We start from the raw sequence: 12723 nt of genomic DNA on the forward strand, positions 1-12723 counted from the left end.
TGTTTCTGTTTTGCTACAGAACATACACTAGAAAAGCATGATCGCCAAATTCAAAAGCGCAGATACAAAAAATACCAACTTTGCCTAATTATCATGGTTGAAAAGACAGAAAATGGAATTGTAAACAAATCGAACACCTCGCGATTCGGGTTGCAAGTTTTTACAAACTTTAGCTCATTTCAAATTTAACTGGTTTAGTCCTATTTTCTGACGTTTCAACCATTTGATGAACTGAATGAATAGAGGAAACTTGTATTGTATGTTGAAAGGGGAAGGGGTGGTTTTTAGTTTTTGAAGCATTTTGCGGGACACTTTTGGAGTCCGTTGGGGTCGCACTGGGTGCATTTGAGACAGTTGAACATGTCTGTGAATCCATTGCGCACACTGCTTGACTTCTTACTCCCATTGCACTGTCTGCAGAGAATGTAGCAGTATCCCCAACACTCATTGCACACGTTATTCCCAGTGCTGATTTTCTTCAAGGAGAAACAAGCACAAAATATCAACCAAAACAAACACTTGACGTTTGGAAAAGTGTCGATGATCTTAGAGACCCCGAAAAAAAGATCGTTTCAGAAAACAAAATATATACACAGAGGCAAAGCGGATCTGAAGAATGTTGAAATAATTATTCGAAAAAATTGAGAAAAATTGAAAAAAATTCGAGAAAAATTGAAAAAAATACAGCTAAAAAACTTCTTGGTTGTATAGATAAAAATTCATAAACAGCCTTAAAAATTGAAAATAATTTACCGAGCGGGCGGCAAAAAAACTTATTTGAGCCGAAAGCAAAAGTGTTGTCATGAAAAATTTCATGAAGCTTTAAAAAATTGTAGGAACCATCCAATCGGAAGCACATAATCGCATCTGGACATATTTGCCCTCGAAATTATGCAATTTATGTTGGCTGAGCCGATACAACATACACTGAAACTGTTTAAAAATTTTAAAAAAATGAACAAAGTGACCCAAAATGAGACTGGGTCAAATTTACAAATTATTGAACTTTCAGTTCTATTTAAAAAAATGTTTAAATTGGAAGAAAACACATGCTCGAAAAAGTAAGACAATAAAAAGCATATCAGATTAAAAAATGGTGTATAAAAAAAACAGGAAACGAACGAACCGACAAAAATTAGGACGAAAACCACGAAACACAAAAAAAGTAATTACAACCTGAAACGGGCTTTACCTAACTACTAATTAAACTATAGAAGTTTTATTTGAATTTTTCAAAAAAAAAATTTAGCATGTCAGAAGATGAAAGAGTCCAGGAGATATGAAATCAGCCATGTGAACAAAGTTATTTACGGGCAAAAAGTCTAGTACCCGATTGCAATACCCTTGCTGATTATCGAACATAATGTCTCTTATAATTTGGAAAAGACTTTAATGGTTGAACATCTTTTTGGCAAAAAAACAGAATTTGAGAAAACGGCATGTATAGTTAATTTTTATTCCTCAGGGAAATCTAATAATTAAATTCCCTTTCGTAATTCCCTTTTTACGGAAATTCAAAAACAAAAGGTTGAATAGAAAATAAGGCCGAAATATTTCTGTGAGACTGAATATGAATAAATAACGTTGTTTATCCGCCCTTCTTTAATTAATGAGTCTCCTAATCAAACGAGTTTGGGTGAACTATTCCTTTTTTAACTTTTGTAACAAAAAAGAATTGCATCAGGAACAACCCAGACTGGACGAACTAGCATCAGCTGCAACAATGAACTTGCAAGTCTGGGTCATTAAAATTGCTAATTACTTTTGCATGAAAGTTTCCAGGTTTTTTCAACAAGCTAATATTCTCAGGTAAAATATTCCGGACAGAAGTAAGGGACGTCTATCGCGACGGCTTAGCTGAAAGTTGATGTACAGGTGGCCCACGCAGATTGCCTCGAACACGATTTTTTAAACTTTTCTTCAAACCATGAAGCAAACAAAGCACAAGGTTTTATACTAACTTACAATTAACTTTAATGTGCGCCGTTATTTATAAATCAGTTAAATTTAAATGATTTTTCGAGTCTGGCTAATGAACTAGTTATTTGCCCGTATTGTTACACCCAGGCGAAGCTGCACTTTACAAAGACAAGCGAGAAAAGGGCAAAAAGTAGCTCTTAAAGGGTGAAAAATGGGGAAAAAGAGAAAGAAAACGGTTAACTAAAACTCTGATATGTGCGGGAATCGAACCACCAACCTCGAGATTAAACGCCACAAGTCCAGGCATTTGCAATATTTCCCGTTCCTAAAACCTAATTATTTACTAGGGGTCCAGCTAAAACTCGAGCAAACTGTTTGATAAATTTTTTGAATCAAGCTGATGCGAAAAAATTATTTCCAACGAATAACATTTTTGTTTCCAAAAACGAATAAAGTTTTAAAAAATGGATTTTTGCTGGGTCCAATATTGCTCATATAAAACAATTAGACCAAAATCACTACGAATAGAAGTTCCTTGCGCATGAACTTTTTTTAAAACTCTTAATCTTAGATAAAATCAAAAAGTTTTCAAAAAACTGGCAAAATATTCAAAATGGACAATTTCTATGACCAGAACATGTCTCAAAAAAATGAGCGTAGTTTTTTAAGCAATGATGATTGCCAGCATTAGCTTCTTGCGATTGAATCATTAATCTATGATTTGGCATTATAGATTTCGAGAAAAGGAAGAAGCTTCCAAAAAAAAAACGTTCAGATGTTCAAAATTTGGACAACTTCTAAGATTATAATTCTTTTTCTACCAAGATTATGACGTATCAGCGTATGAATGGGCAATCGCCAGAACATGTTGGAGTGAGTCCCATAAAACTATCACTCAATCTCAGATTTAGCAGGAAACTTTTCAAGAAACAAAAAAGTAATCCAAAAAAATGTAGAAAAAATCATTGGAAAGTTTTGAAGGCTGTAAAGCGTCGATTGAAGTGAAAAGAGACACGTGGTGTATGCAATAAGACAGGCGAGCTTTTCTTCTTTCTTTTGGTACCAGTTTTTTGAAATCAGCAAATTAACGTTTTTGTGAAAAAAGCAAACATTTTCCAAAGCTTCTAAAAAAATATTAAAGCAAATCCCATATACAGGTTTAATTTTTATGAAACCTATTGTGTGTCAAACAGGTGCTGGCTGCTAAAAAACCATATGCTAAAATGTTTTGCTATGCAGCAAAAAATAAACCAAATCTCAAAATGCAAAAAGTGCCACTTTTTTGAGCACTTTTATTTGCGATTTAGGTATGAAAAAAAGTGGATAGAATGAAACAAGACTGCTCGTATCAGGGCGAAGCCCTCAATGTTCCGACTGCCTTTTAAGATTTATGGAGCAGAAAGAACATAGAAAAATTTAAATGAAATAAAATAAAATGAAAATCATCCCCCCACACGCCAATTAAAGTACAAAAGGATAGATTTCGTTCCTTGTACAAATCAATTATGGCAAATAAGCTTCGTTCAACCAATTTGGAACTATTTCTAAGACGGATTAAATCTCCGCTTACGCGTTAATAGTGCGAAATATATCGCGCGTTAATTGTCCCAAATTGGTCAAAATGGCCTAAATGGCAATCTTTAAACCCCCATAACTTTACGAAAAATAATCACAGGTGAAATATCTTTTCAAAATTAAGCTCAAAACAACAATAGCTTTCGAATGATATTAAAAAAATTCCGTCGAAAATGGCTAGTTAAAAAGTCGAAAATTGTCTGAAGAAAAAAAACCCACCCCGAGCACAGATATTCCGTTACTTTCGTATCGAAAGTCGGAACAAAATTACTACGTTGCGTTGCGTAATCACGTAGATTCACTTTAAAGTAACTCAAAAATAAGTCATTGAGCAATTTGAAGTTACTTTGACATGATATTCCACAAGGAACAAATTTCTGGTCGTATTGTTATTGTACTAATTGCATGATGATTTGTTACAAAGTTATGAGTTTGCGGAGATTGGCACAGATTTTGTCCTAATACAAATTTGGTCCTATTTATTTATATAATAGATTTCGTGTCACACAGTTTTCGTCCCATATCCAACATATTTTGTCCTATTTTAGGAAAATTACTGTAATTGCGGATTAAGTAGTTCTCATTAGTGTTAATCGCGTCCCGCTGTGATTTGAAGCATTGAATTGCTTTGATTATTTATATTGTGAAACGCATTTTTTTTTTTAATTACTTGCTTTTGAAAGCGCACACTTTACAAAAAAAAGGACGAAATATGTGTACTCCTAAATTTGTGGGACGAAATCTGTGTACGCTTTGAAATGTGACGAAATCGAATGAAATTAAAATGGGACGAGATCTGTCATAAGACGAGATCTGTCACAGCCGTTTGCGAAAGCATTTTCTTCGAACAAGAAAGCTTGCCTTGTTCGATAATAGTTTTTAAATTTTTCAACACATTCTCAAAGAAGCTAAATTGTTTTCGTCTTTGTGCTATCAAATGTTTGCTCTGCAATTTTTTTCATGGACGAGCGCTGTTATGTCCTTGATTAAGTATTATATGGGCTTTTTAGCTCAGTTTTCCGGGCGGGGTAATGTTGCATCACCCTTAAGCAATTAGAGTGGATAATGTGCACCTCGAACATCAAAGCTTTCCATCGCGAGGCTCAGAATTCTTCATTTTACTCCCGCTCCCTAAATCTTGTAAAAAGTTCGCAAAGATTAATACCAAGACTTGTTGCTTTATCATAAATACAGCGGTCGAAGTATTCCGTACTACTTGCTCTGCAACCCTTGTTCACATCTGGATTAACATCGTAGTCGATGCACAAAAGTATGCATTTTTTTAAAAACTTTGCTTCGGTCCTACACAATGCAGGGTCTTCCTTGGGAGGGAAGTGCCATACATTTCACCGTAGCCGTTCCCACCTCGAGGAGGCGGATGGCATTGGGAACCCTTCGACCTGGTTTAAAATTGGAAGGAGAAGCTTACCTCAAAGCGTTTCAGTGATTTCTTCAACTCTCCACTTTCGTTCAGCTCTTCTATCTTCTTGGCATTCTAAAATGTATAATTTCAAACAAACCAAAATTAATTGTTAACAAATATGAAAAAATAGCACGTCAGTTCAATGTTTTCAACAAATGACAAAAAAATGCATCTTTTTTTGCAAAAATGTTAACTTACTCCTAACCAGACTCCGTCGATGAACACCTGTGGGACATCTAACTGACTGCCCCCACCCACTGATGGCAGACTAAGACTATTGTTGCTCACACTTCCCCCCGTCCCTGTCCCCGTACCTGTCCCTCCCCCTCCACAGGCCTTCATCCTCATCTCGAACTCACTCACATTCTCCTTGCTCAGAAACAGATCCCTCTCCTCGAATTTCACCCGGTGGTTCATCAGGATTTTGCGCACTGCCAAACACCTGAACAAAACAGTGGGCAAGTTTTTCAGAAGAGTTCAACGGCAATTTCTTTACTGCTAGTTGAAAAAAGACTCAAACAATTTTAATCAATTTTGTTTCTGTTAAATTCATCCCTAGTATGCTAAATACCAGTTTGATAATTGTCCTGAAAAATTTATTCAAATAATTGCCGTTTCTCATAGAAACAGTACCTTCAAACCTTTGACAGAAAAAAAAGGCTAATTGACCGCACAATACAGAAAAAACGGATTTCTCCAAGTTAAAAAGCGACTAGAAAAAATTGATTTTGTTCTATTTTTCTAACCTGTTTCCGACCTCGGGAATAATTCCATTAGATGTTGTGTACAATACCACTCTTCCCTCTTCGTCTGGGAACACTAGGGTGGAGTTCTTGCCCTGGTCACTTCTGATTTTGGCCTTCTTTAAAAGACACCACCATCAGGAGTTTGGATATTATGTGATCATTTTGTATCAAAAATTCAGAGGGATTGAAAAAAAAGTTGATTCTAGAGATTTGTATTCATTCTTTTGACAGTTTTTTTTTCTATTCATAGTTTTCGAAATTATGACATTGAAGTTAAACTGATAGTAACCTGTTGTTTTTGACAACAAGAGTTGTTTTTGACAATAGTAATTTATATACCATATAATTTATTTAAATACCTTTATAAAACTAATAAAAACTTGAGAAAACCTTCTTCATGAAAATTTCAATCTAACATAAAAAATGACCACTTTTATTCATCATAGTTTACCGTCTCAATATCTGGCTCGTAGTTGAACGCAATCAGCGCCGTCCTCACTTTATTCTGCACTCCCCTTATGGTCCCCTTGTGACTCACAATCCCCTTGCCCTCCGCCGACCCAGACCCTGGACTGGTCCAGGTTCGAACCCCGCTCACTCCGGGATCCATAACTGAACTACTTCGGCTTAGACTCCCCGAGTTTAGAGACGAGCGGTCCTCTTCGGTTAAATTGTCTGAAGCATAGCCGCTGCTAGATTCAGTCCATATATGGACATTACTTCCGCTTCCGAATGAATCGGACAAATTATTCCGGTCTTTGTCGCTCGTCAGTTTTTGTGGCCCAGTCGTGGAGTTAGCTGCTTGGAAGTAAATCACAGGCGTGGAAGTCGTGTGAGGATTCTGATTGGTCGGCGGTTTGCGCTTTGTGGTGCCGGTTTGTGACTGGTTGCTTTGGAAGATCATGAAGCTGGTAGGCAGTTGGTCTGGTTTTGAATTTTGATCAGAGGAAGACTAAAAAATTAACTAGCTTTAAAATCGATAATCGATAACTTTATTTTAAAATTTTTATTTAAAATTTTTATTTAAAAAAAATTGCGTTGAAAATAATAAGAAAAAAAGGTTCGGTAGATAGGAAGCAGTGTCTTGCAAAAAAAGAACTGCTCGTATCAGGGCAAAGACCTGAATGTCCCAACTGTCCATAAAATGGTCTCGAATATTTTTGGTTATTGAATTATTGACAAACTATGATTTTTAGGCGGATAATATTACACAGAGGCAAAGCGGAGCTTCCAATCACTTGTTACACCACAAAAATAGCATTGCAAGCTAGAAGATCGGAAAACAAAAAAGAACCACTATCTTCAACGAAAATGGAAAAATTTTCAAAGAAACCACAATTAAAAACTTTAAGATGCTTGGAATGATGTTCTATTTGCGGAAAACACGTCCAGAAACATATTCAACGGCGTTTAATGAATATTCAAAAACAATTATCAGGCGAAAACAAAATTGTTGTCATGAAAATTTTGAACAATTAATTCTATTTTGAGATTTTTAACGTTTTGTGCGATCCGGCAGAAAGCATACAAGTTATGTTTCCTTCAAACGACCCAAAATTAGGTTAATAAGTTGACATAAAATCCGAAATATTTAAGGCCACAAAAATTTTTAAGCAAAAAAAAACAAAAAGAGAAAATATGCGAAGTCAAGTTTAGTAGAATTACAAATTGCAGGAGTAAATGAAAACATAGAAAGCAACTACAATGAAAACTGCATACGGCAAAAAATTCTAAGATGTGGCAACTAAGCTGACAAAGCATCAGCAGACAAATAATAGTCCGACAATTTTTTTGAAACTGAATATTTCCCGTTTGAAACAACAAGCCCTGGTCAGATTGGAACTCAGAACCTTTGCCGTCCCAGGCGTATTTGTTACCTCCAGACTAAGGATGCCGGAGACGCTTAGAAATTTGAATTCATTATGAACCAAAAGATTATGTTAAACAAGTTGTTAGCTCGAAAAAATTCTATAACCCGATTTGATAACGCTTGGTAATCACAAGTGTAAGGAGTTGTGTATGAAATTAATAAGACCAATTAGCTTGCCTTAATTGAATTTGGAACAATTTTGTGGCGCTGGATAATAAGCCACGCGTCAATATTGTGCGTAATCTTTTCAGCATCAAAGTATTACAGCGCTCGTATAGTCACGTTAGTATGGTAGTGAGCGGTTAAAACGGCTAAGAAGTCAGGGCAGAGCTAAGAACTAAGTGCGCCTCTACCTCCTGGAACACAAAGATCCATAGATCGATCCTCCGAGAGAAATATTTTGAGCGTTGGTCTCAAATACTAAGCCACCCCGAGCATACATGTATTCCTTACCTTCTTCGAAAGTCGGAACAATAAAAAAAAACGTTTCAGCAGATAAGAGGTAGTATCTTTTACCTTCTCATTTTGCAAATTTAGTTCTGTTACATTTGTATCCTATAGATAGATAAAGGCCCACCGGCGTGCCCAAAAACTTCCTGGGAACTTTTTTTCGTCGATAGACATTTTAGCGAATAAAAACTAGTTTAGTTACAAAAATGAGTAGTTTCTAAGCCCAACTGACTTTGTTATGTTGGTTTGATCTCGGCAATGTCTGGCTCTTCTGTTCTCCTGTGACCTGACTTGACCTTTGATTGGGGTCACCATTTGCCATGGTTCCCTTGAGAGGCACTTTTGTAGTCACTGTCTCAGAGGTCAACTGCGAGATCTGCGAGTGGAATCAGAGACAGTTGTTTAGGCTGTGATATGAAAAAGGTTAGAAATACTTCAATCTTCGGAAATGAACTCGTATCTTCCTATACATCATGCAGGTATGTTTATTGACCACAAAAAAAGCTGAAATATTTGTATTTTTTGTTAATTTTGCTGAACAGTTTTTTGTGACTTATTGTGCTGAAAATGACACCTGTTAAACTTTATCTTTGATAATCCAGTATTTTACCTGTACTGAAGTCAAACTCCTGTTCACGATTTCCACATTATTCGTTTTCTGATCTCCACAGCCTCCGAAGTTGTTCACCTGCTTCACTTGTTTGTTCATACTTCCACCAACAGCAGAAGTGGAAGAAGACGAAGGACTATTATCACTCTTCTCGTGCTTGATTTGGTCCACGTGTTTTTTGTGGAACTCGGCTATTTTGGCACGATGCTCCTGCAGCTGTTCAGTCGTTATTCCAGTATCAATCACCATCGTCAAAACTTAAGTTATGATTCTTATGATTTTTAAAAAACACACTAGTTATCTGGTTATTAATACTCAATATTTCTAAAAAATCAATTTCTCGTTTAAGCGTGTCTCGAAAAAGGAGCCGCTATTGATCTAGAAAGAAATATAAAATATCTGAATTTTTGAACAAAGAATTTTACTGTTTTACAAGGTTGTCAAAACCATTGATTCGTTCACCACTATAGAGGCGTGCTGCAAATTTGGAAAAATTGTAGAAAAACTGAGTTTATGTGGAAAAATGGGAAAAACGTGGAAAACTGGTTCTACAAATAGGTATCGGGGAAAAATTTGACCAGTTAGAGGAAAAGGCAGGTGACAAATAACAATCAGACTGCTAGGCACAATTAGAAAACAAGGCGAAATTCTACGGCACCAGTCGTAAAGTTCTGCCAAACGTTTCATCGCCCCAATAAACACATTGTTTGCAAAGACAGTATAACCAAAATGCTGTAAACATTATTGTACAACAAACCGCTTTCGGCGTTTTTTTTTCAAAATGCATTTTTTAAAACCAAAATCAACTTGATAGATTTCTTTTCTCACTTAAAAAATCCATATGAGATTCTTTCAACCAGAAACGCAAACTGGTACTTTAAAGTGGCAAAAAACGGAAGCATCTGACTTTGGTATTTTTAAAACCAAATTTCCAATAATTTGCTTCACAAGTTGCTATATATTTTTTTGACTATAATATAAGTATTAATGACGTTGTGGTATTGTGAGAAAAACAATGAAGGTTTAAACCACAAACTTCAATATCTGGAGAGTTCAGCAGCATTTTTTGGTTTCTCAATTTTTTTCCGAAATCATACAACTTCGATGCCTTATCAAACCTATCTAAAATTTTAATCAAAGCTGTAGCTGATAAAAGTTTTTAGTTTTTTTTCCCAGTTTTTCGGTACAACAAAAACACGTCAAATGGTGTAGTGTCAGAATGGATTCCTTTTAATTTTCATTCGAATTCAAATATAGTTTTTTTAAAAATCTTATTCCGACTACATAAGTACGTAAATGTTATAACCACATGTATTTGGGTGTCTTTTTTTCCGCGTAAACCCAGGCACTATAACATATTGATATATCCTATTGAATCTGTTCCGATAGTGAATAGATCTGCACTGATAAATTTAAATTTTTTGACTATTATTCCACAAGAGAATAGACCACTGGAGAATCCCTGTTGTGCCTATGGTTAAGATATACATGTAGTATTTGGCTATTTTTTGGGGCAGAGTTTTGTTGCCACACTATCAAGCAACGAGTACAATTAATGGTGGGCCTCAAACAACCGGCTTCTCCGTGGCTAGGCGGAGAGGTACCCGTTTCACCTCCACTAACATTTCAGAAACGCTTCCCCGATATCGCGAAAAAACGTCCGAATTATTTTTCAAAGCAATTTCAATCTTTGAAGCCGAATTTTTCTATCAAAAACTTTCATCTGGGTGCGTGAGAATTTGGGCAAAAAAAGAGAATGCGGATTTGAATGCGCCATTTTTAGTATATGTTCTGGTTTACTTTGCGTCACTATTAAATCCGTAGGCTTATTCACCTCAGCGACAAAGGAAAGCAACTATGGTAAAAAGTTTTCTTCATGCAAGTTTGGATAAATCAGAAAACCTTAGCATTGTCAAATAATCAGTTTTGACTTTTTGATCTTTAAGTAAAAATTTTACCACAAAAGCGAAGCTGCGCTTCGCAAACATTATCGAGAACACGACAAAAAAAACAGCTCTAGGATTATAAAAAGTGCAATAAGAGAACGTAAATATAGGCGACGTTTCAGACTCGAACCTACGACCTACTTCGACCTGGCAAGTATGAGTCTCACGCACTAACCACTCAGCCACGGACGCTCAAATCATCATAAGCACTAGCCACAAATAAAGCCGAGAACAGATGCTATAAAAATTCCAATGCTACGGATCGTAATCAAATGTTTAGCGTTTATGTGAAAGCTTGATTTTCCATTTCACTATACATGATTACAAATGAAATTAGAAAATTCTTCTTTTTTTGCACTTTTTTAAAATCAATTTTGCCTAATTTCTGGTCTGGTAACGTTATTCTCAGCTGGTAAAATAAGTATCACTAAGTGCAATTTAAAAAAGGGAAAACCATGATATTAAATCACTGTCCAAATAGAGTGTTCAAATTTCAAAAACTGAAAACGCTAGTTGGTTGAAAAAACTATATTTTTTAAACTGTTAATGATAGAATCAATTTGAGAAAAAAGCTGTTTAAAACAAAAAAAAATAGTTGCCCACAATAAAAAAAAACAATCCAGCAGAAAGCAGACTTTTTAGTTTTCGTTATGCGATAAAACGAACGTACTCTTATAAGGTCGAAAGCCTTCTACAACTGACATTTCCGATGGAACTGAGCTTAATTGAGAATTCTGAATAAAATGGTATTGTCTAATTCCGCTAGGGTCTACAATTTTTTAAATTAATTCCATTTTGAAGTAATTTCTGCTGCGATATTTGAGTTTTTAATATTGGTGCGCTTTTTGTCTTCAGTTTAACAAACGAATCTGTCGATTGTTTAAACTGTTAATAATAGAATCAATTTGAGAAAAAGGTTGTTTAAAACAAAAAAAAATAGTTGCCCACAATAAAAAAAAACAATCCAGCAGAAAGCAGACTTTTTAGTTTTCGTTATGCAATAAAACGAACGTATTTTATAAGGTCGAAAGCCTTCTACAACTGACATTTCCAATGGAACTGAGCTTAATTGAGAATTCTGAATAAACTGATATTATGTAAGTCCGCTAGGGTCTACAATTTTTTAAATAAATTCCATTTGGAAGTAATTTCGGCTGCGATATTTGCGTTTTTAATGTTGGTGCGCTTTTTGTCTTCAGTTTAACAAACGAATGTGTCGAAAAATTGTCCTGAAGTCAGAACAAAACACGCGACTCATGGCACTTAACATTCAGTTTACTAACTCAATTTAAAAAAGGGTTCACATTTCAAAAGTTTTCACTTTCTTAATTCAGAAGCAGCAACTTAACTTGAACTCAAATTAACTAATCCCCATTAAACCTTCTTCGGTTGAAATTTTCAATAAAAAACGGGGCATTGAAATAAGAACAAATGATTCAGCTGAAGATAATTTTGTCTCATTATAATACATTCTACGAACTGTTTTTATAATAAGTAATTTTTTAACACAAGGGCCAAGCAGCACTTTTTAGCTCTTGCGACACAAAAATGCATGCCAGAAAATCTTCTGTATGATCTGTTTTTGACATATGCTCATTTGGTGGTACTTTTCAAAAATGGGAGCTTTTTATCAGAAATTTTCTTCAAGAAAAACACAAAAATTGCTGTGAGTATATGCAAAAGGAAACAAAGAAATTTTCGCTTTCTTGACTGAGTGAATTGAGTGATTTTTTAAATTGATTTCATCAAACAAAAAGGGAAATCAAATAACAGCAAAATAAAAATTAGCATGTTGAAAAGGTGTAAATCAAAAAAAAAATGCGCTGTGAAGTTAGGCCGGCATTAAAATAGGAGAATTCAAAATCATCAGCAGAAAATTAGTCTCAAAACTTTACACAGAAGCGAAGTTTAGCTTCGCACCACTTGCGATACAAAAAAAGAAACACGCTGTCGAAGAAAAAATCTTTAATGTCCAAAAAACTAGATCTATCTAAATGAATAAAGCTGGCTTTGAAACGTGCCAAAAAATTGAAATGTAAAATTAGCATCAAAAGAAAACTTACAAGCTACAATAAAGCTAAAAATGCTTTAGCAGAAACCCATTAAGCTGAAAAAAATTCAAAATTTGAAATTTTGTATTAATTCCCCCTCAACCTCATCACACACACACAAACAAAAACAAA

General features: G+C 35.1%; 1 protein-coding gene across 3 annotated transcripts; it reads right to left on the reverse strand.

Annotated features, from left to right (window-relative positions):
- Nucleotides 1-182: 182 nt before the first annotated feature.
- LOC134845835 (glutaredoxin domain-containing cysteine-rich protein 1-like) lies at nucleotides 183-9442 on the reverse strand. Of its 3 annotated transcripts, none has more exons than XM_063862923.1 (8): nucleotides 9204-9442; nucleotides 8595-8810; nucleotides 8217-8360; nucleotides 6116-6616; nucleotides 5665-5780; nucleotides 5117-5360; nucleotides 4925-4990; nucleotides 183-476 (listed from the first exon to the last, which is right to left on the reverse strand). In XM_063862923.1, the coding sequence occupies exons 1-8, from the start codon at nucleotides 9279-9281 to the stop codon at nucleotides 285-287; spliced, it is 1557 nt and encodes a 518-aa protein (XP_063718993.1). In that variant the 5' UTR covers nucleotides 9282-9442; the 3' UTR covers nucleotides 183-284. The 3 variants fall into 3 exon arrangements, with proteins under 3 accessions (XP_063718993.1, XP_063718995.1, XP_063718994.1); XM_063862925.1 differs by having other exon boundaries at nucleotides 9212-9296; XM_063862924.1 differs by having other exon boundaries at nucleotides 8595-9441.
- Between the last annotated feature and the right edge of the window lie 3281 nt (nucleotides 9443-12723).

Source organism: Symsagittifera roscoffensis, chromosome 5 (genome assembly GCF_963678635.1).
Source record: "Symsagittifera roscoffensis chromosome 5, txSymRosc1.1, whole genome shotgun sequence".
Classification (NCBI taxonomy): Eukaryota; Metazoa; Xenacoelomorpha; order Acoela; family Convolutidae; genus Symsagittifera; species Symsagittifera roscoffensis.

Coding starts and splice junctions, on each gene's coding strand:
- LOC134845835 (XM_063862923.1), bottom strand. CDS start 9,281: ATGAAACGTTTGGCAGAACTTTACGACTGGTGCCGTAGAATTTCGCCT. Junction 8,811..9,203: donor TTGTGCCTAGCAGTCTGATT/GTTATTTGTCAC, acceptor ACGACTGAACAG/CTGCAGGAGCATCGTGCCAA. Junction 8,361..8,594: donor GGAGTTTGACTTCAGTACAG/GTAAAATACTGG, acceptor TTCCACTCGCAG/ATCTCGCAGTTGACCTCTGA.